Genomic DNA, 23,024 nt, shown 5'->3' with positions numbered 1-23,024 from the left:
GGAGCGTATGCCCGGCTCCCCGGGTTTCAAGCCGTGCTCGGCCTGCCGCAGGCCTATGCCTGCAGGAGATCCTCATAGCTCCTGTTTGAAGTGCTTAGGAGAGTCGCACTTATCTACTAAGTGCCCAATTTGCAAGGCTTTCAAGCCTCGCACTAAGAGGGAAAGAGACATTAGGCTGAAACAGCTCCTAATGGAGGCAGTCTTAACCCCTCCGGCCGTGGCACTGCCCGCTGCCCCGACGGACTCTCGCAGCACCGCCACGGCGCCGGACCACTCTGCGGTGCCACCGAAACCGCCATCGGCACCGAAACCGGCCCAAAGACGCTCTCTCTCGCCGAGGGCGAAGAAAGGAAAGGCTGCTGCCTCCGCGGCACCGCCGGCTCCGAAGCCCCAGAGTGCGCCCCGTCCGGACCGCCCGGCACCGAAACCTGCCACAGCACCGGTTCCTCTGCCGCAGACGCTTCTGCTGGCACCGGCGACTCCGGCCCCTGAGAGGCCGTGGAGCCCGGCACCTGTAACCTCCCCAGCTCCGGCCGCGGTTGAGATGCCACTGCCATCGACTCCTGAGACCTTCGAGGCGGCACGGGACCTCATTGCGCTGACAGAACCGGTTGTGCCACCGCCCCCGGTGCGGGCACCCCGCTCCATGGGCAAGCCGTCCATGTTTAGGCCACCTGCTGGCACCGACTCTGACCGGCACCGAACCCGTTCCCGTTCTCGACGCCGCTCCCACTCTCGGCGCCGATCCCGATCTGGCCGTCGATCACACCGCCGCTCGCAGTCCCGGCACTGCTCAACCACGCGGCACCGGTCGTTCTCTCGATCTCCGACCCGTCACTCCCAGCACCGATCAAGCTCTCGGTACCGATATGGCCGCCGCTACTCGCGGAGTTGCTCCCGGCACCGATCATGGAGATCCCGGTCGACCTCCCGGCACCGCGCCGGTCGCAGGTCCCATTCTCGCTCCTGCTCTCGATACCGAGATGCCTCCCGGCACTGTTCACCACAAAGGCGGGAAATGAGATCTGTGGGCACTTCGGCGCAAGGCTTATCTGCTCCTCCTTGGCCCTCTCGACACGCTTCGGCCTCCTCACACGCCGACAGCTACTATGTCGATGACCACGACTCTCAGGTCCCTTCGGGAGTTTTCCGGCAATCCCATCCTGCGGACCAGGACCCAAATCAGTGGGGTTATTGGACCCCTTGGGCCTACCACCAAAGCCAAGGCCCTCCTGTGCCTCCTATGCGCACCGTATCGCATGAGCCACGCGTCCCAGAGGCTACCGTAAGCCGCCCCCCAGTTGACACTGAGGTACCATCCGGTGCAGACGAAGGGGCTCAGCCTGCCCAGGAACCTCTGGGGCAGGAACCTTTACAGGGGCCAGATGCTGACCAAGACGCCATTCTGCCCGGCACTTCTTCCTCCTCCTCTCCCCCGGATGAGGCGGTAGCAGGCTCGTCATCAGCAGGTCCCCCGCCAATTGACTTAAGAGCGCACCAAGAGCTCCTTCGCAGGGTGGCACTGCGAATGGATCTGCAGGCTGAGGAGGTATCGGAAGTCAATGATCCGATAGTGACCATTTTGTCCACGGACGCTCCAACCCGCATAGCTCTCCCCTTCATAAGGACTATCCAGGCGAACGCTGATACCTTGTGGCAGACTCCGTCGTCTATTGCGCCCACAGCCCGAGGGGTGGAACGCAGATACATGGTCCTTTCCAGGGGATACGAACATTTGTATGTGCACCCTGCCCCCTCGTCCTTAGTGGTGCAGTCGGTCAACGACAAAGAGCACAACGGCCAGCAGGGCCCGGCTCCTAAGTCAAAGGAGGCCAAGCGCATGGACTTGCTTGGTCGCAAGGTCTACTCTGCCGGTGCCCTACAGATCCGTGTGGCTAACCAGCAGGCCTTGCTCAGCCGCTACGGCCATGACACTTGGGCTGAGGTAGAAAAATATAAAGAGCTCCTGCCTCAGGATTCCCAACAGGAGTTTGCAGCCTTTGTAGAAGAAGGCAAAAAGGTAGCACGCACCTCCTTACAGGCCTCCTTAGACGTGGCTGACTCGGCGGCACATACTGTAGCCTCGGGCGTTACCATGCGCCGGATCTCTTGGCTCCAGAGTTCGACGCTTCCTCCTGAGGTTCAATATACCATTCAGGACCTTCCTTTTGATTCGAAGGAGCTCTTTTCAGAAAAGACGGACTCCAAGCTTCAAAATCTAAAGGACAACAGGGTTATCATCTGCACTTTGGGGATGCATACCCCGGCTACCCAGAGGCGTCCGTTCCGTCCCCAGTTTAACCGCCCTTACTATATGCCTCACTACAGGCAAGACTCTGGTCGGCGGCGGGGTCGTGGCGGCCGTGGGCGACGGCCTGGCAACCGACCGTCCCAAGGGCGAGCCCCCTCTAAACCACCGGGGCCTAAACCATCTTTTTGAAGATGCGCCCGGGGACGACATACCAGCTCTTCCTCCAAATTCCTCCCTGCTTTTTTCCAACCGCCTTTCCTATTTCCTCCCGGCGTGGGCCCGGCTGACCACCGATGCCTGGGTCCTGCGCACTGTAGAACGTGGTTACCAACTCCAGTTCGTTTCACCTCCACCTTCCCACCCTCCTTCCCGGTCCCTCTTCAGGGACCCCTCTCACGAGCAACTCCTCTTACAAGAGGTGCACTCGCTCCTAGCCATCGGAGCGGTCGAGAAGGTTCCGGACGCGGAACGGGGCAAGGGGTTTTATTCCCGTTATTTTTTGATCCCCAAGTCCAAAGGAGGCCTTCGACCCATTCTCGACCTGCGAGGACTCAACGCATACATGCTGAAGTTGAAGTTCCGCATGGTATCCCTCGGGGTCATTATCCCTACTTTGGATCCAGGAGACTGGTATGCCGCCCTGGATATGAAGGACGCTTATTTTCATATCGCCATCTTCCCACCGCACAGACGCTTCCTCCGTTTCACAATCGCTCACCTACACTTCCAGTTTGCGGTACTCCCCTTCGGCCTCTCCACGGCCCCAAGGGTGTTCACAAAGTGCATGGCCGTTGTCGCCACCCACCTCCGTCGACGCGGCATCTCCGTTTTTCCCTACCTGGACGACTGGCTCATCAGGGGGGACTCGCAGGCCACGGTCCAGCAACATGTCACAGAGATCAAGGACTTACTCACGCGCCTAGGCCTACTTCTCAACATAGAGAAGTCCACCTTAGTTCCAACTCAGAGGTTGGATTTTATTGGCGCGACCCTGGACTCCTCTCTAGCCAGAGCCTTCCTTCCGCAGGTCCGGTTCCAGGCCCTTACGCAGCTAATCCATGACCTACAGGCCTCTCGCATGACCTCAGCCCGTGCTTGCCTCCGCCTCCTCGGTCATATAGTGGCTTGCACACACGTCACTCCGTTTGCCAGGCTCCGCCTCCGCCCGCTTCAGCTGTGGCTCCATTCCAGGTACCGCCCACACAGGGACCCCCTGGATACCATACTCACCATCCCAGCGGGTGTCCTTCAATCCCTGGATTGGTGGCTGACCCCGTCCCACGTATGTGCGGGGGTCCCATTCCAGGCTCCTCAACCTTCCCTGTCTCTGACAACGGACGCCTCGTCCCTTGGATGGGGAGCCCATCTCGGCGATCTTCAGACTCAAGGTCTTTGGTCGCTGCAGGAATTGAACATGCACATCAACGTCAGGGAGCTCCGGGCAGTACGCCTGGCCTGCCGAGCGTTCCAGACTCGCCTCCACGGCCGTTGTGTCTCGGTCTTTACGAACAACATAACGGCCATGTATTATATCAACAAGCAAGGCGGGACCCGCTCATCCCCCCTCTGCGACGAGGCGATGCTACTGTGGGAATTCTGCATAGCCCACTCGATACATCTGGTGGCGTCGTTCCTTCCTGGCGTCAAGAACACCATCGCGGATCACCTGAGCAGGTCCTTTCTCTGCCACGAGTGGTCGCTGAGAGCAGACATCGCTCATGCCATTTTCTGACAGTGGGGATTTCCCCACGTAGACTTGTTTGTGTCCCGATTGAACCGCAAATGCCAGGAGTTTTGCTCCTTTCAAGGCCTGGCACCAGGCTCTCTGTCGGACGCGTTTCTCCTTCCATGGACTCGTCACCTGTTCTACGCCTTTCCTCCTGCTGAAGCTCTGACGGGACAAGGCACGTCTCATCTTAATTGCACCAGCGTGACCCAGGCAACACTGGTTCACCATGCTGCTCCGTCTCTCGGTAGCCAGCCCAATTCCTCTACCGCTTCACCCAGATCTTATAACACAAGATCACGGCACTCTCCGTCACCCGGACCTGCCGGCCCTCCACCTCACGGCGTGGCTCCTCAGTGGCTAGACCAGACGGAGTTGCGCTGCTCTGCTCCCGTGCAGCACGTTTTATTGAGCAGCAGAAAGCCTTCCACTCGATCTACCTACCTGGCCAAGTGGAAGCGCTTCGCTTGCTGGGCTCAAGCGCGTGACGCTATTCCTTCGGAACTCCCGCTTCCGATGGTCCTGGACTATCTCTGGTCGCTAAAACAACAAGGTCTTGCGCTGTCCTCCATCAAAGTGCACTTAGCGGCCATCTCCGCTTTCCACCCCGGTGAGGCGGGATATACGCTGTTCTCTCACCCGCTGACTACTCGCTTCAGAAAGGGCCTTGATCGTCTCTACCCCCAGGTGCGTCATCCGACTCCCACCTGGGACCTCAATCTGGTCCTCAACAGGCTCATGTCTCCGCCCTTCGAGCCGCTGGCCACCTGCTCCTTGCTGTACCTCTCATGGAAGACGGTATTTCTCGTGGCTATCACATCCGCCAGACGAGTCTCTGAGCTCAAGGCGCTCATGGCGGACCCGCCATACACCGTTTTCCATAAGGACAAGGTACAGCTACGTCCACATCCGGCGTTTCTCCCGAAGGTAGTGTCCGCCTTCCACAATAACCAGGATATCTTCCTGCCAGTTTTCTTTCCGAAACCTCACGCATCTCTGAGAGAGCAACGACTTCACTCCCTCGATGTTCGCAGGGCGTTGGCTTTCTACGTTGATCGGACAAGACCGTTCCGCAAATCTCCGCAACTGTTTGTGGCAATTGCTGACCTGGATGCGAGGTCTTCCTCTCTCATCGCAGCGAATCTCCTCGTGGCTCATGGAGTGCATTCGCACCTGCTATAACTTGGCTAATGTCCCCTTGGGCCATCTCACCGCCCACTCTACCAGGGCCCAGGCGTCGTCCGCTGCCTTTCTGGCGCAAGTACCCATACAAGAGATATGCAGAGCGGTGACGTGGTCGTCCGTCCATACTTTCGCCTCACACTACGCCCTGGTCCAACAGTCGAGAGGTGACGCAGCCTTTGGCTCTGCGGTCCTGCATACCGCCACATCTCACTCCGACCCCACCGCCTAGGTAAGGCTTGGGATTCACCTAACTGGAATGGATATGAGCAATCACTCGAAGAAGAAAAAACGGTTACTTACCTTTGTAACTGTTGTTCTTCGAGATGTGTTGCTCATATCCATTCCACACCCACCCTCCTTCCCCACTGTCGGAGTAGCCGGCAAGAAGGAACTGAGGGTCGGGTGGGTCGGCTGAGGTATATATGCGGTGCCGTTATGGCGCTCAGCCGACCCACTGGGGTTGCTAGGGTAAAAGTCTTCCGACGAAAGTGCACGCGGCGCGCACACACCTAACTGGAATGGATATGAGCAACACATCTCGAAGAACAACAGTTACAAAGGTAAGTAACCATTTTTTTCTTTACCCTGTTGCACAGTGTCATTCTTATTTCATATGATATTTCTACAGGGTTATGCCCTACTAAATTTTTATGTAAAACATATATTATTTCACATATACCTGTTTTCTAGTAAGAAGTCACCATGCAACTTTTTTTTGTTTAAAAAAATTAATTCAAATGAGCCCTTGTTTTCTGTAGTATTTTAAAGTATATAATTGAGTATTGAAAAAGATAGAGGAAAAGGTTTTTTGTCATGCTATTCCTGATCCTTCCACCCTTTTGTGTGAAGAACATTCATGATCACCTGCCTTTGCAATTTATCACATGGATAACATGATCATATATGTGAATGACAGTACCACTAGTCTTTGCATCAAACAGAGAATCTGGAAGAGGTTCTGGGGAAGCCCTTTCTGCACTGAAATAGATGTTTGTGCTCTGGAGCTTGGATATACTGGCACAGACATTTTCTTGGTAATGCTTACCTGCACTGAAGCCAATGTTTATACCCATTTTGGCACCACTGGCTCTTTTTGTGCTACTATTGTGGGATGGGCCTAGAGATGAGTGCTGTTTGGATTTTAGCAGATTAGTGAGATGCTAACTACATATCCACAGAGGGGAGAATAATACAGTGACTGTGCCCTGCAGGAACTGATATCCACCCTGGTTTCACTAGCTGATTAGAACTAATTACTTTCAGGAATCCTAAAGAGCCAAGATTGATAAGGTACTTGGATCAGGCTCCCCTTACAAATAGAATTGCCATGCCATGCCGTGCTTCCTGTTCTTGATGAACTGGTGTATAAGGCATGGTGGACACCACACCTCTCATTTTCTCTTTGCTGCAGTAGATGGAGAAAAAGTATGTCTGATCCAGAGACAGCGCCAGTGATGTCTTCCACCAGTACACTCCAATGTGAAAGATTGGTTGTTCAGGTGGCTATGGTCAGCGGAAGGACCAGTCAAATTCCCAGCATTGTGTCCTGGATCACAGCTTTGATGTTGGTACTGGTTTTTTTGTGTGATGTCTCTTTGGGTATGTCTACACTACCCGCCAGATCGGCGGGTAGCGATCGATATATCGGGGATCGATTTATCGCGTGTAGTGTAGACACGATAAATCGATCCCTGATTGCTCTCCTGTCGACTGCTGAACTCCAGCTCGGTGAGAGGTGGAAGCAAAGTTGACAGGGGAGTGGCGGCCGTTGGTCCCGCGCCGCGAGGATGCAAAGTAAGTGATTCTAAGTCAATCTAAGATACGCAACTTCAGCTACGAGATCTTAGATTGATTCTCTCTCCCCTTTGGAGGCCGGAAAATGGTGTGGGACATTCAGCAGTACTGTGTTCAGGAGTGGCGCCAGAGTTTTTGGCGCCCTAGGCAGAATTCAGGGGGGCAGCATTTTGTGCGCTCCCCATGGGGCGTGCAGGAGCTTCCGGTTCCACTCCCATCGCGCCGCCAAAGAAGGACCCTCCACTGAAATGCCGCAGGCGACAGCGGCAGTCATTGAGCTGCTCAATTGCCTGCCGCTTTTTTCCGCGTCTCGATGGTAGAATGTCCTTCTTTGGCGGAGCGATGGGAGCGGAACCGGAAGCTCCCGCGTGCCCCGTGGGGAGCGCACAAAATGCCGCCCCCCAAATCCTGGCGACCGCCTAGGGTCGCCTAATGGAAGCACCGGCCCTGACTGTGTTGAGCAACCAGGTGTAGGTGGTTCTGCAGAAGGCAAAGATGACTACAGACACCCTTCATTCTCTGTGGTCATTTCTCTATTATACATCAGGAAAATGAAACATTAGTGGCTGAAAGGTGTTAAGACTTGTTGCTGCCCTCCCATCAGACCCAAACTGCATCTGTACTACGGGGCACCAGAATAAATGTTTGAATTTATTAAAATTTTTATTGGTACAATTTTCATGTAGGGACAAAAGGACAAACTGTCTTAGTTGGGACACTCCTTCTAATAAATACAGAGGAGACTGAACGTTCTTCATGCACCAAAGAGGTCCATCAAGGGGATGCAATTAACATTCTGAGATATAGCTAGGCAGCTAAATTTAAATTATCAGGAAGGGTCTTAAGCATCTATGGTCATTTTTCTGAAATGTTTCCAGGTGCACTCCCAGGGTCAGACAGACTATAGAAACTTCAGGGTCTCAAGGTGTGAATGAGAACATTGTGCAAAGAAGCAGCATTTCATTACATTTGTTAAGCACTGTGGGTGCAAGGAGAGCCTAGGCAGAAGGGGTGGGCTCCGTGTTAATTGCAGTGGAATCAGATGTCTGTCACAGAAAGCTGTGACAAGGTTTGTGAGAATTATTTAAACTAGACACTAGGGGGAAATCAACAGGCACTAAGGAAAAACTCAAGTCAGACAACAATATCTGCTGGGTATTTCATTAAAACAAATGAATCTCTGTATGGCTGACATAAATGCCTGAAAAATAACAAGGTGTCAGATAAAGGAGATAAATATAGGCAAAGGTAAAAAATGAAAAACTATATACCCATGTGGAGGTGAATAAGGAAGTGAGGATGCAATTGCATTGCAGTGGTACCTACATTACCCAATCAGGGCCACATTGTGCTAGATACTATATAAACAATTATAAAAAAGACGGTCCCTGCTCCAGAGAGCTCATAATCTGGAATTATGACAAGATAGAACCAATAGAAGAAAGAGATGAAATGGTGCAAGGATGAGAGCTTTAATAGCAAAAACTTTGAAGTAGGTGAACTAGAAGACCTGGTAGTGGAATAGGACCATGGTGATAGTGATTATTATTTGTATTACCATAATGCGTATGAGCCCTAGTCCAGGACCTGGACCGTTGTGCTGGATGCAGTACAAACAGAGAAGAATATCACATTTTGCATCTTTAAAATACTATACATACTATTTTGATACTAAAGAATTTGTATACTGTAATTATTTCTCGTCAACACTAATACCATATTTCTGCAATGTCAAGCACTCCCTTTACTCTTGCCACCACTTATATGCATACAAGAGATTTAGAAAGAAAATCTTTATTTTGGAAAATGAGAACAGAGGAATTTTGTTTATTTTTTGAAGAGAAAAGTGAGCTAAGATATTAGTTCAAATACATGATTAGGAAGCTAACTATTTAAATCAGATTCCAAAGAAAAGATTTATTAGAAGAGGAAAGGTGACATTTCACATTTAATGAGAGCACAATTGGCAAACATTTCAAAAACCAAAAGTGTTTATAAAAATTTAGTTCTAAAAGGTAAATATGCCAGATTTAAAATATATGTATTTTAGTAAATATTTGTGCACTTATTTTTACTGTCTGAAAACTTGCAAAAAAAGGAAGCCTGAAGACTGCTGAAAAGGAAAATAAAAGTGCTCATTTATCCTGGAATCTTAGCTTTCGATGAGGAGATTCAACAGTGTCTGTTTTCATTCATTCTCAAATCTACTGTAAGGATGATCAGAATCCTGAAGGAGTGCCCGATTTGCACGTCCTCCTATTGAATTAAAATGGGAGTTTGCTTGAGTCAAGACTGCAGAATACAGCAAAATATATATATATATATATATATATATATATATATATATATATATATATATATATATATATATAGGATAGACATGGTAGTGTTGTTGTCAGTTTTGGTCATGCAGGGCCCATGGGTTATCTCTGATCCTGCACCACTATCTAAAGGGAATAGAAAAACATTCGACTACTAAAATAATTACAGAGATAAATACTATATCTTTTTACCATCTTTTATATTTCAAACTTTTTATTAGGATTGTTAATGTTTCCAGATAATATCTGTATTTTATAGGAAGTGAATGGCAATAACAAAGGATACTACATGTAAAACTACACAACCGTTCTTTAAAAAATGATAAAGGTTTTTTATAAACTTTCTATAAGCATGAGGGTTGGGCTTCACATGATTAGCATCTGTTTTTGATAGTACAATTTCAAGTGTTGTTTTTTCCCCTCAGGACATTTATTCAGAACAGCTGGGGATCAACCGTGTAACCTGTCCACAGTGTCGAGTGCCTTCCCAATGGTCAGCCACCCAGTCTTTGGTCTACATACAGCCAGCTCAGGGCATTCAGAGTTTGGTGGCTTGGGAACACTTGGTACTCCCACAGCCTTAGCAGCACATCCCCAACTAGCACCTTTTCCAGGTAAACATCTGTTACAAAGAATATTCAAGCTTCTGAAGAAGAAACAATGAACTGTCCTAATTCAAATAGACAGTGATTTATTTTACATCAACAAGCAAGGTAGAAGAGGTTCAACTTTCCTGTGTCAAAGGCCTCAAGATCTGGGGCTGGGCAAGGTCCAGGAAATTCCTGAGTGTAATTTATAATGTGAGGAAAGGAAAACATTGCGGATTGGCCGAGATTATCACTAATAGCCTCTCAGGAGTGGTCCTCGAAGAACCACTGTAGTGTGTAACAGAAGTAATAGGTGTTCTCACCAATAGTGAGGTTTAACCAGCCAGACACTTGTTTTTGTTTTTTTTTCATCTTAACATGCCTTTGTTTCTATTAGGTGTATGTGTTCATCACAAACAATAACATTGGAAGATATTTATTTAATATTGAGAAAAGATGCAAGGGTAATGGATCTATTCTCCCTTTTTTGGGGTAACTTTTTCAATTGTGTTTTCTGTCCGACACCTGTAATAGTGAAAGTTCTAATCAAGCTCAAGAGATAATGTTGATTTTAGTTGTCCTTTGTCAGCTCAAGCTGTGATTGATTGATAAGAACCATGAATTTTTTCTTCACTTTGGGGGTCAAGGACAATGGTTAAAATTTTCAAAAGCACTTTAATGACTTAGGGTGCCCATGTCTCATTGAAAGTCAATGGGACTTAGGATCCTAAGTGCCTGTCACTTTTGTAAATGAGACTTAGAACCTGGGTTCTGTAGCTAGTTTTGAAAATTTTACCCTAGGTGAATAGGTACCTAAAAATTGTCAAGTTGTAGCAACTCCGTAGGGTCCCAAAGTATGGAAATACTACAGACACTGCTTTAGGGTAATGATTATATACCCTTATATAACTGTTGTTACTGGTAATAAATTTTTATTCATGGTGGCGTCTTGTAAAATTTTACAGTAAGCTCTAATAAGCCCTATCCTAAACAAAATTGCAGAATTCTGTGGGAGATCGGTTTTTTTGCATGTACAAAATTATGTGCCCCGGTAGCATCTGACTTCCATTTTAAGTTGTCAGATATTCTGCTAGTATTTTCCCACATCCTAATTCTGCTAGTATTTAGAACTCTTTAATCCCCTGTCTGAGGAAACAAAACCTCATATCTTAATACACATTGAGCATCCTAGAGAAGTGTGGGTGTCAAAATTTGTCTCCTGATGAAGCAAAGTGTTTTCGTAACTCAGTCTTCTGTAGATTGCAACAGAATATTTTTTCACGAGAACGGGATTTTCCTTTCTAGGAACTGAACTATGTGTAAAGACTATATATATATTTTTTAAAATAGAATTTGTAAGACTAGAATTCTACCTCCAAAATTCCACTTGGCTTACTCATCCTCTCTTGATAAAAACCCTGAGCAAACCTTGTAATTCCTTGTAATCTTTTATTCTTCTTCGAGTGATTGCTCATATGCATTCCAGTTAGGTGTGTGCGCGACGCGTGCACGTTCGTCGGAAGATTTTTACCCTAGCAACACTCGGTGGGTCAGCTGGGCGCCCCCTGGAGTGGTGCCGCTATGGCGCCGGATATATACCCCTGCCGACCCATCTGCTCCTCAGTTCCTTCTTACCGCCCGTGTTGGTCGTTGGAATAGTGGAATGCAGCTTAGCTGACCTCCACTTCCCTAGCTACTCATAGTTTCTCTCGTTAATTCTGTATATATAGTTCAGATTTATATAGTGGTAGTTAACTTTATTCGTTTGTAGTATAGTTAGTGTATGGTTCACAGGGGTTCGGGGATTATCCCCTTCCCCGCACCCAGTGCAGGGTACTATGCCCGGTTCACAGGGTTTCAAACCGCGCTCGGCCGGCCATAAGCCAATGCCGACAAGAGATCCTTTCTTAAGTGCCTCGAGGGATCTCACCTAACAGATAAGTGCCGCATTTGTAAGGCCTTTAAGCCAAGAACAAAAGGGGAGCGGGACTTTCATCTCAAGCAGCTCCTAAGAGAGGCAGCTCTTACTCCTCCGCCCTCGGCATCGAGCGCTGGTCAGCCTTCAAGAACCGCTCCCTCGGCACTGGATCGCCGGTACCGCCAAGGCCTCTCGGTGCCGGCCGTCTCCGGCACCGACATCCGCTTGGCACGGATCCCTCTCCTGGAGGATGAAGAGGCACAAGACTCCTGCTGCGTCCGAGCCGCCTGCTCCGCAGCCCGAGCGCTATACTAAGTCGGACTGCCCGGCACTGATACCTGCCGTGGCACCGACAATATCGGCACCGTCGCCTCCGGCCACGCAAGAGCCGTCGAGTCCGGTGCCTGAAAGCTCCCCGGTACGAGCCGTGGTTGAGCTCACTATTAAGCTGCGTCAGAGCCACCTGCTCCGCAGCCCGAGCGCTATACTAAGTCGGACCGCCAGCTCCGATATCTGCCGCGGCACCGACAATATCGGCACTGTCGACTCCGGCCACACAAGAGCCGTCGAGTCTGGTGCCTGAACGCTCCCCGGTGCGAACCGTGGTTGAGCTCACTATTCCCTCCACACCAGAGACATTTTCCACGGCGAGGGAGTTGATTGCAATGACAGCGCCTGCGCTGCCTCAATCCCCGGCTCCGCCAGTGCGGGTTATATAGTCGATCGGCAAGCCTGCCTTGATCAGACCACCCCACGTCGGCACCGCAGAGCGGCACCGTTCATGATCGCGGTCCCGCAGATGTTCTCGGTCCCGTTGCCAATCCAGGTGCCCACGCCTCTCGCAGTCCTGGCACCGTTCTCCACTTTGGTACTGGTCTTACTCGCGGCACCGATCAGCGTCCCGTTCGCCGGCCCGGTACACTCGGCGCTGATCCAGCTCCCAGCACCGCTCCAGGCACTAGTCTCCCGTAGCCACTCCCGACGTCGAGCCTTGAGATCTCGGTCGACCTCCCGGCACCGCTCCGGTCGCAGGTCCTGTTCTCGCTCCCAGTACCGGTATGCCTCCCGGTACCGATACCCGGTGCCACGTCAAGCGACGTCAGCTAGAGAGGGAGACTCTGCCAGGGCTTTTCAGCTCCTCCATGGCCATCCAAACATGCATCAGTGTCGTCCCGCGCGGGCAGTTCATACACGCAGGACTGTGATTCGGATGTGCACACCAGAGTCTTCCAGGTGCCCCAGCCCCAGGACCCTGACCCCCATCAGTGGTCACCCTGTACATCTTGGGCGTGCCATCAGGCCAAAGGTGTACCTGTGATCCCATCGCACTCTGTTCCGTCAGAGCAGTGGGTACCAGAGGCGACAGTTAGTCGTCCCCCTCCGACCGGTACGGAGGAAGCCCCGGTTCAGCCACCGGACTCCCAGTCCCCAAGGATCAGGAGGTTGTCCAGGGCTGCGAGCCCACACAGGACCCACTTGTCCCTGGCCTTTCTTCTTCCTCCTCCCCAGATGGGGCGGTGGCAGGAGCATACTCCTCGGGCCCTCCTCTAATCGACTTGGGGGCCCATCAGGACCTCCTGAGACGGGTGGCACTCAATATGAATCTCCAAGTGGCGGAAGTCTCGGAGATACAGGATCCGGTCGTAGACATTCTGTCGGCTGTCGCCCCCACTAGAGTGGCCCTACCGTTCATTCTGCGGTCAAGGCCAATCAGAATACCATCTGGCAGTCTCCAGCCACTATCCCGCCCGTGGGCAGGGCAGTCGAATGCATGTGCATGGTATCCTCCAGGGGCTACAAGTACCTATATGTACATCGTCCCCCCTGCTCCCTTGTCGTCCAGTCCGTCAATGAGACGGAATGCCATGGCCAGCAGGCACCAGCCCCTAAATCCAAGGAGGCTAGGCGAATGGTCTTACTGGGCTGTAAGATGTACTCGGCAGGGGCCCTGCAACTTCAAGTAGCAAACCAGCAAGCCCTGCTTAGCCGCTACTATGGACGGTGGCGGGCAAATTTACAGAGTCGGTTCCTCAGAACTCCCGTCAAGAGTTCGATGCCCTCCTGGAAGAAAGGAAGAAGCTGGCGAGAGCTTCCCTCCAGGCTTCGTTGGATGCAGCAGACTCCGCTGCCACGACTCTGGCCTCGGGTGTTGCCACGAGGCGCATTTCATGGCCCCAGTTATCGAGCCTTCCCTCGCAGCTGCTGCACACTATACAGGACTTGCCCTTCAATGGCAAAGGCCTGTTCTCCGAAAAAACTGGCCCTAGGCTGCAAAGCCTAAAGGGCAGCAGGGTCACTTTGCGTTCTCTCTCGGTATACACACGACGGTGCTTCAGCGCCAACCTTTCTGTCCCCAGCCTCACCGCTCTTACCCTGCGCCTAGACAAAGACAGGGCTTTGCCAGCGGGCGTGGCTTAGGCGGTCGTAGGCGTCAATCAGGACCCCAAAGGAGCCAAAATTAGGGTCCTTCTAACCACCAATGGGGCAAAAGCCTATCCATCCTCGTCCCTCTTAGGGACCCCTCTCACGAGCGATTCCTCTTGCAAGAGCTGCAGACGCTCCTCTCCATCGGAGCTATAGAGGCGGTACCTAAGGACGAAAGGGGCAAAGGGGTCTACTCCCACTAATTCCTAATCCCCTAGGCGGAGGGAGGTCTCAGACCTATCCTAGACCTGCGGGAACTCAACAAGTTCATGGTACAGCTGAAGTTCCGCATGGTATCCATGGGGACCGTCATCCCATCCTTGGATCCCAGAGACTGGTATGCCGCCCTCAATATGAAGGGCGCGTATTTTCACGTCGCCATTTCTCCACCACACAGAAGGTACCCCCGGTTTGTGGCCAACCGTCATCATTTCCAGTTTATGATCCTCCCGGTTGGCCTCTATACAGCCCAAGTGTATTCAAAGTGCATGGCTGTAGTTGCCGCCTCTCTCCGCCACCGTCGGATACACGTTCTCCGTATCTAGACGATTGGCTCATTCGAGGGACCACCGGGGCCCAAGTTACCAGTCATGTGGGCATCGACACGGACCTATTCCTGCGTCTAGGCCTGATGATCAATATAGAAAAATCCACTCTGATTCCAACACAGGGAATAGAATTCATTGGGGCCATCCTGAACTCCAGTCTCGCCAGAGCCTGCTTACCTCAGCCTTGGTTTCAGGCGATGGTAACAATTATACAAGGTCTACGGACCTTCCCGACAACTTTGGCTCGCACTTGCCTAGGTTTCCTGAGTCACATGGCTGCCTGCACGTTTGTAACCAAACATGCCAGGCTTTGCCTCCGTCCACTTCAATCGTGGCTCACCTCGGTGTACCACCCGGGCAGAGATAGCATACTCCTGGTCATCCTCGTTCCCCCTGAGCATCCTAGGCTCCCTTGACTGGGAGTCGACGCCCTCCCTGGTGTATCCAGGGATGCTGTTCCAGCCACCTCACCCCTCGGGGTCCCTCATGATGGACACCCCATCTCTCGGCTGGGGTGCTCACCTGGGTCAGTTTCGCACTCACAGCCTTCGGTCGGCTCAAGAGCTGGCCTTGCACATCAATGTCCGAGAGCTGAGAGCAGTCTGCCTTGTGTACCAGGCGTTTCGGCAGCACCTGCAAGGCCGTTGTGTCTCGGTGTTCACGGACAACACAACGGCCATGTATTACATAAACAAGTACGGAAGAGCACGTACCCCTCTTTGCAGAGAGCTATCCAGCTCCGGGACTCCTGCACAGCCCATTCGATAGACCTGGTAGCGTCCTTTCTCCCAGGGGTCCGGAACATTCTGCCGTATCGCCTCAGCAGATCCTTCCTGTCTCACAAGTGGTCGATTCCTCCGGACGTTATCCATTCCGTTTTCCGGAAGTGGGGCTTTCCCCGCATAGCCCTCTTCGCTCTCGCGAGAACACAATGAGAGAGAAGTTCTCCTCATTCCAAGGCCTCTCCCCGGGCTCCATCTTGGATGCTTTTCTGATGCCATGGATGAGCCATCTGCTGTACGCTTTTCCACCGTTCCCACTGGTTCACAGGGTCCTGCTAAAACTCCGCAGGGACAGAGCGCACCTGATCGTGATTGCTCCAGCGTGACCCAGGCAGCACTGGTACACCAGGTTGCTACACCTGTCGGTAGCCAACCCTATTCCCCTGCCTCTTTGCCCAGACCTCATAACGCAGGATCACGGCAAGCTTCACACCCAGACTTGCAATCCCTGCACCTCACAGCATGGCTGCTGCGTGGCTAAACCGATCTGAGTTACGTTGTTCTGCCTCAGTTCTACAGGATTCTCCTGGGTGGTAGGAAACCTTCCATTCGGTTAACGTATCTGGCCAAGTGGAAACGTTTCTCCTGCTGCTACAAAACGCACAATGTTTCTCCCACCGAGGTCCCGATCCATTCCATCTTGGACTACCTCTGGTCTCTCAAGCAGCAGCGCCTGGTGCGGTCATCAAGGGTACACTTGGCAGCCATATCTACCTTCCACCCAGCGGAGTGTGGCCGCTCCGTAATCTTACACCTTGTGGTTTCTAGGTTCCTCAAGGGCTTGGAGCGTTTATACCCCCCAGTTGGCCCCACCAAAACCTGGGTCTTCAACCTGGTTTTAACCAGTTTTATGACTGCCCCATTCGAGCCACTGACAACATGCTCGCTGATATACCTGTCCTGGAAGACAGTTTTTCCTTGTAGCCTTTCCATCGGCCAGACGAGTCTCCGAGCTTCGCTCTCACGATGGACCCACGGTATACTGTGTTTCTCAAGGACAAGGGCAGTTGTGACCACATCCGGCCTTCCTCCCTAAGGTGGTGTTGGCCTTTCATATCAACCAGGATATCTTCCTTCCGGTCTTCTTTCCAAAGCCACACTCATCACGAAGGGAGCAACAATTGCCCTCCCTAGATGTCCGTAGGGCGCTCGCAATCTATATCGAGCGGACAAAGTCCTTTCGTAACGCCCCCAAATCTTCATCATACTGGCATACCGGACGAAGGGCATACCTGTCTCCTCCTAGAGGATTTCATCTTGGATGACGTCGTGCATCCGCAGCTCCTGTGATTTGGCCCATGTTCCATCGAGCCACCTTACTGCACATTCCACCAGGGCTCAGGCTTCTCTGCTGCCTTCCTGGCTCACAAACCCTTCCAGGGGATATGTCATGCAACTACCTGGTCCTCGGTCCACATCTTTGCCTCATTGGTCCAAGAGTCCAGAGATGATGCAGCCTTTGGCTCAGCAGTTTTGCATTCTGCAACATCTCACTCTGACCCCACTGCCTACGTAAGGCTTGGGAATCACCTAACTGGAATGCATGTGAGCAATCACTCGAAGAAGAAAAGACGGTTACTCACCGTTGTAATTGTTGTTCTTCGAGATGTGTTGCTCATATCCATTCCAGACCCGCCCTCCTTCCCCACTGTCGGAGTAGCTGGCAAGAAGGAACTGAGGAGCAGATGGGTCGGCAGGGGTATATATCCGGCGCCATAGCGGCGCCACTCCAGGGGGCGCCCAGCCGACCCACCGAGTGTTGCTAGGGTAAAAATCTTCCGACGAACGTGCACGCAGCACGTACACACCTAACTGGAATGGATCTGAGCAACACATCTCAAAGAACAACAGTTACAACGGTGAGTAACCGTCTTCTTTGTTTGCCAAAATGACCTAGTTATATTTTAGAGATCATGTGAATAGAACAGAAGTAGAATGTTGTCACTAGATAAAGGTTCACAACTAGACAGAGGCAAGGCATTTAGAGGAAATGCATGTTGAGGTGAAGTCTAGAAGGTTAAAATTATATTCAGAGCAGGAGACCTTAATCCTGGGACAATATTGTAGTTCAGTGATTTGTCTCTGTTATGCTGAATGATTCATGCAGCTGTAATCATTTTATCTACTGGATGTTGGTGCAATAGAATGACAGTTACTTACTCTAAGCCTTATTCTGAGAGATGATGAACATCCACATTTACCATAGATGTCAATCCTTTGTGTTTAAGAAAATTGTTTATTTTACTTCAATGAGAGTTGCATTTCCTCAGCATCCCTTAGGATCAGGCCCTAAATCATTACTTATCTGCTTTTCAGTGATGGTCTTGGAAAAGAGACCTCTTGGGTGCTTCAGTTAACCCGGAAGCATCTTATCTATAAAGGTACAGTTTTTTTATGACTAAGATTGTATATAGAGAGAGTTTTAGTTTTACGTTTTCTCAGAGAATTTTGCTTTGCTGTCCTGCTAAAAGACAATATAGAAAGTTTACATAACTATACATAGCTATATAACTGTACATAGCCATTCTGTGTCATTTGAATCTTTGAAGGTGGCACATCACACCAGGGACAAGCAATTTTCTTGCTTGGTATTTGTCTTATTCCATCCTTTGTGCTGCCCTGTCACCATTCTCTTTGTGTTCCCTTCTTAGCACATGGTAGTGTATTCTCCTTCTCAGGTAGTCTCCACATCTTGATACATCTCAAATATTTTTACCTTTTTCTGAGCAGTAATCACCTTCTTCCACCACATTTTACTGTGAATTCATTTCTCTTTGTTTAGTTTACATACTTCATATTGAGTGACACCATAGCAGGTTATAAGATCAGTGTATTTGTCACCGGCATTGTTCACAATCCAGTTTTCATAACCATTAATAGTGTCAGCCAATGAATGTAAAACATGACACGTAATCTAACCGTCCTTTCCAAATTCTCTTCTTGAATAGTAATTCTAAATGACTGTTTTAAAATAAAAGGCTAAATTCTACTCTCAACTACACTGGTGTAAATCAGGTGTAACTTTATTAACTTCACTAGAGAAATTGACATCAGTGTAAATAACAGCAGAATTTGCCTCCTGTTGGTACAATTTCCATTTTCATACTGTATTGAAGTTGGTACCATCTCTTTAAAAATGAAGCATTCCTGTGGAGCAGAGCAATGGATTCTTCAGGTTCTCAACTTGATCACACGGAACTTACTCAAAGCTGATGCATGTGCTTGCTGCTTTTTTAAAGTATATTTGTTTTTGTTTTTTTAAAAGCATAATTGCACAGAGGAACCCTTAAAGCAGCAATTTCCAAGAGGCGGACACTAATTCAAAAAATGACATGAGTTAGATATAAAAGGCCTATTTGTCATCTAGTCTATCCTGTTACTTGTGCAGATTGTTCCGTACCATGTATTTTCTAGTGCTCTGTCAGTCTATACTTTTAATCATATTAGTAATAGGAATTCCATTATTTCCCTTGGAAGCTTACTCCATAATCTTATGCTCCATTGGCCTGATCAGCAACACTGAGAGAGGTTATTTGGTTTTTGTTGTTGTTGTGTAAAATAGCATAATACGTTATGACAATTTCTTTCCTTACTGTTGAACAACACAATCAAAAGAGCTGCTACCACCATTTAAAAAAACAAAACAAAACAAACAAAAACAGTGTGGCAAGCCATGAAGGGAACTGTAAGTTCCCTTTCTCTTTCAGAAGTTACAGTATTTTATGTAACAGTACACACTTGCTTAACTGCTTTGTTTTATTAAGTCCAAACTTTTTTTGTACTTATGTCATATTTGCATTTACGGATCTTATTTCTGACACTCTCTTGTTACAGGCAGTATAAGATCATGACCCGCGCCCCCCACTCCTCACCCCCCTTTTATTTAAAAGAAGTTTCAAAAAGGTCTTCCCCTTGCCAAAACATGAACCAGTTGTTTTACCAGTTTTTTTATTTAAGCAAAGGAGCTTGTTCTTTTAACAGTTTTTTATTCCTTTAGAAGTGATGTAAAAGTTCTTTTCTGGATTATGCTGTGTGTTTTAGTTTGTTGCTGAATAAATGTGTTCATTCTAACAAGTGTTTTTAAGTTGGCTCCACTGCAGTAACTTCAGCAGCTATTACAAACTGTGGCCCTGATACTGCAAAACAGTTGTCTTGGGCAGATTCGTATGCCATCATGGATCCCCGTACAAGCTCAGGCATCAGCACTGTTGGGCAGTGAATGGTGCACAGGTTGTCTACCTCACTACTAATCTCTGCATCAGAGATGTCTGTGTGTCTGAGGTGCCATATGTACAGTATAATTGCAGTGTTGTTGTAGCCATGGTGGTCCTAGTATACTAGAGAGGGGGTAATGTCTCTTATTGGTCTAGCTTGAGTGCTCTGTAAGCTCAAAAGTTTCTCTCTTTCACAACAGAAGTTGGTCCAATAAAAGATATTACCTCACCCATCTTGTCTCTGTTTTATGTACAATATTTAATATATAGTATTTTGGGGACTTGCCAGGTGAAAGATGCCACAAAAATTCTAAGATGCTGCTCTGTTTAAAATTCAATTATTTTGATTACTTAAGGGACCATGTCAAATGGTTGTATATTTGATCTGCCTGAAAAAAGGAGATTTCATGAATTATTCAAGACTAAAACTGGTTTCCTGTTTTGTTAGTAAAACACATTATCAGTTTTTTTTCAACGTTTTCAAAGTGAGATTCTCATCCCCCTACTCAGGCCTCTTTATGTTGTGTAGAAGTGCAGGAGTGGCATAAAGGAGCCCTGACAGGACTTTTTGGCTGTGGAAGGATTCTTCCTCCTTTCCCCCCCCGCCCCCATGCTCTGTAAAACAAAACAAAAAACCTACTACTATTAAAAGATTGCCTTTTAAGGACCCTTTTTTCAGGCGTTGGTGTAGGGGACAAACTGAGGCAGGGCTGGGGGCACAATGGTCATGTCTGGGGCAGAGCTGTACAGGTTCCTGGCATCACTGTGTACCACAGGGCAGTCCCAGGCTATCTCAATTTGGAGAGGTCTACAGGGATGTTCAAGTTACGATAGAGAACCCAGAGTAGATAAAAATTGGGAGGGTTCACCTGATATAAAGGTACCTTAGCACCTTGTCTCCCTGACCTCAGAGTTCTGGGCTGCACCTTTTAAGAGGCACAGCATGGACTCACTCTCACTTTTCACCTGACGGATGATGAGCATGCAAAAGTGACCTGTGTTTCCTGATGGTGTTCTCGAGCACCAATGTAATTTTGTTGTGGTCACCTCAGTATTGCAACTGATGTGGGGTTTTTTTGTGTGCATTTTTTTTCAAAATGGGAATAAATAAAAATTTAGGGTGTAATTTTCACAAGCTCTTAAATAGCTTCAGAGTGTAAGTCCCAGAGAAAGTCAGTGATGCTTGTACTTCTAAGTCACTTCAAAATAGGCAGAATTTATTTTGTGGATCTGCTGTAAATTGCACACACAAGCTTCATTAGATGAAGATTTAAAAATTAAATTGAGTGAGATAACTAATGTCTGGGTTTTTTCCTTTTTCTTCTTCTTTGAGGTACAGAATGGTGGCGAACAGATGTGCACACTCGTACAGGGGCTGCTTTTTTCCCACCTCTTCTGGGAATTCCACCACTATTTGCTCCTCCTGCCCAGAATCATGATTCCAGTTCATTCCATTCAAGAACTACAGGAAAAAATAGTCGAGGTGGTTTAGAAAAAGGTAACAGCTGAAGTTGTAACATGAATAAAACAAGCCTGAGCCTATATCAGGGGTCGGCAACTTTTCAGAAGTGGTGTGCTGAGTCTTCATTTATTCACTCTGATTTAAGGTTTCGCGTGCTGGTAATACATTTTAACGTTTTTAGAAGGTCTCTCTTTCTATAAGTCTATAAACTATTGTTGTATGTACAGTAAACAAGTTTTTTAAAATGTTTAAGAAGCTTCATTTTAAATTAAATTAAAATGCAGAATTTATCAGTTTAGTGCAGTGGTTCTTAACCTGGGGTGCGCGCACCCCCTGGGGCAGGGCCGGTGCAAGGATATTTTGCGCCCTAGGCAAAACTTCCACCTTGGGCCCCCCCCTTGCACATCAGTTCATTGAGGGGCAAATCCCAACGAGCCTTTATAGACCCCAGGGGCTGCTCCCCAGACCAGGTTCCCCCCTCCCCGCCCCTCTGAACTCCCCTGGAGGGTGCACAGTCCCCCCGTGAGCCCTCCCCTCCCCACCCAGGTGGCCTCCGCCCCAAGTACACTCACTGGCTTTCCCGGGCTTGGGCCGCTGCAGCAGCTTGGCAGGGAGGAGCCGCCTTCCGGAGGCACTGGAGAGCCAGAGCATCCCGCTTGCGGCAGAGCTAGCCCCAGCCATGGAGGAGCTGGCGCAGTGCAGGAGGGCAGCGGCGCTGCTAGCGGGGAGCAGCTGCGCCCCCCCACTCCTCCTGCCCAGGCTGCGGCCCAGCGCCCCCCGGGGGCTCCTGCAGGCTGCAGTGGATATATGTGGGCGCCAGCCCACATACGCCCCCCCGGCTCTTCCCTCACCTAGGGTTACCATATTTCAACAATCAAAAAAGAGGGGAGAGCCCTGCCCTAACCCCGCCCCCATCCACTCCCTCCCACTTCCCACCCCGATTGCCCCGGTCAGAACCCCCAACCCCGCCCCCCCTGCTCCTTGTCCCCTGACTGCCTCCTCCTGGGACCCCTGCCCCTAACTGCCCCCAGAACCCCACCCCCTACCTAAGCCTCCCTGCTCCTTGTCCCCTGACTGCCCCAACCCTTATCCACACCCCCGCCCCCAGACAGCCCCCCGGGGACTCCCACACCCCATCCAACCACTCCCCACCCCCGACAGGACCCCCAGAACTCCCAACCCATCCAACTCTCCCCCTGCTCCCTGACTGTTCCCCGGGACTCCCCTTACCAGACCCATGCCGGTCAGACGCTGGCTCCACATGGAGGCAAAACTCCACATGGTGTGCTGAGGCAGCGGGAAGGGGGGAGCTGCAGGAGGGGCAGTGGCGGCTCACACTTCCGGGAGCTGCAGAACCCGAGCGTGGTGAGGGGCGAGCCAGGGGGCGCGCCGGCCCGGGCTGCGGCCCACTGCTTCCCCCGGAGGGGGGCCTCCTGCAGCAGATACATGTGGACGGCGGTCCCCATGCTCTCCCCAGCTCCCCCCTCGCCGTGCTCGGGCTCTGCAGCTCCCAGGAGTGTGAGCCGCTGCTGCCACCCCTGCCGCAGCAGGCTCAGGGTCCTGCGCCCCGGCATCTCACACTCCCGGGAGCCGCAGAACCCGAGCGCGGTGAGGAGGGAGCTGGGGGTGTGCACCTGCTGCTGGTCTGGGGTCCCGGCCGCCGGCCCTACTCAGCCTCCTGCCGGCCTGAGGTTCCGTTCACTCAGCCGGCAGCGGGCTGAGTGGGGCCGGCGGCCGGGACCCCGGCTGGCAGCCGTGTGCCAGGCAAAATGGGCTCGTGTGCCAAAGGTGGCACGCGTGCTATAGGTTGCC

At 50.3% G+C, this 23,024-nt stretch overlaps 1 protein-coding gene across 10 annotated transcripts in view; it reads left to right on the top strand.

The window, feature by feature from the left end:
- Window positions 1-23,024, top strand: part of BAZ2B (bromodomain adjacent to zinc finger domain 2B) — a 334,995-nt gene that overhangs the window by 191,695 nt on the left and 120,276 nt on the right. For 8 of the 10 annotated variants that reach the window (XM_044978298.1, XM_044978304.1, XM_044978305.1 and 5 more), the window contains 2 exons: window positions 9,703-9,891; window positions 21,084-21,248. In XM_044978298.1, coding sequence (XP_044834233.1) covers window positions 9,703-9,891; window positions 21,084-21,248 — 354 coding nt within the window. The remainder of the gene's footprint in view (window positions 1-9,702; window positions 9,892-21,083; window positions 21,249-23,024) is intronic. The other 2 variants (XM_044978306.1, XM_044978307.1) reach the window with 2 other exon arrangements.

Source organism: Mauremys mutica, chromosome 10 (genome assembly GCF_020497125.1).
Source record: "Mauremys mutica isolate MM-2020 ecotype Southern chromosome 10, ASM2049712v1, whole genome shotgun sequence".
Taxonomy (NCBI): Eukaryota; Metazoa; Chordata; order Testudines; family Geoemydidae; genus Mauremys; species Mauremys mutica.
This window is presented reverse-complemented; position numbering and strand designations above follow the sequence as displayed.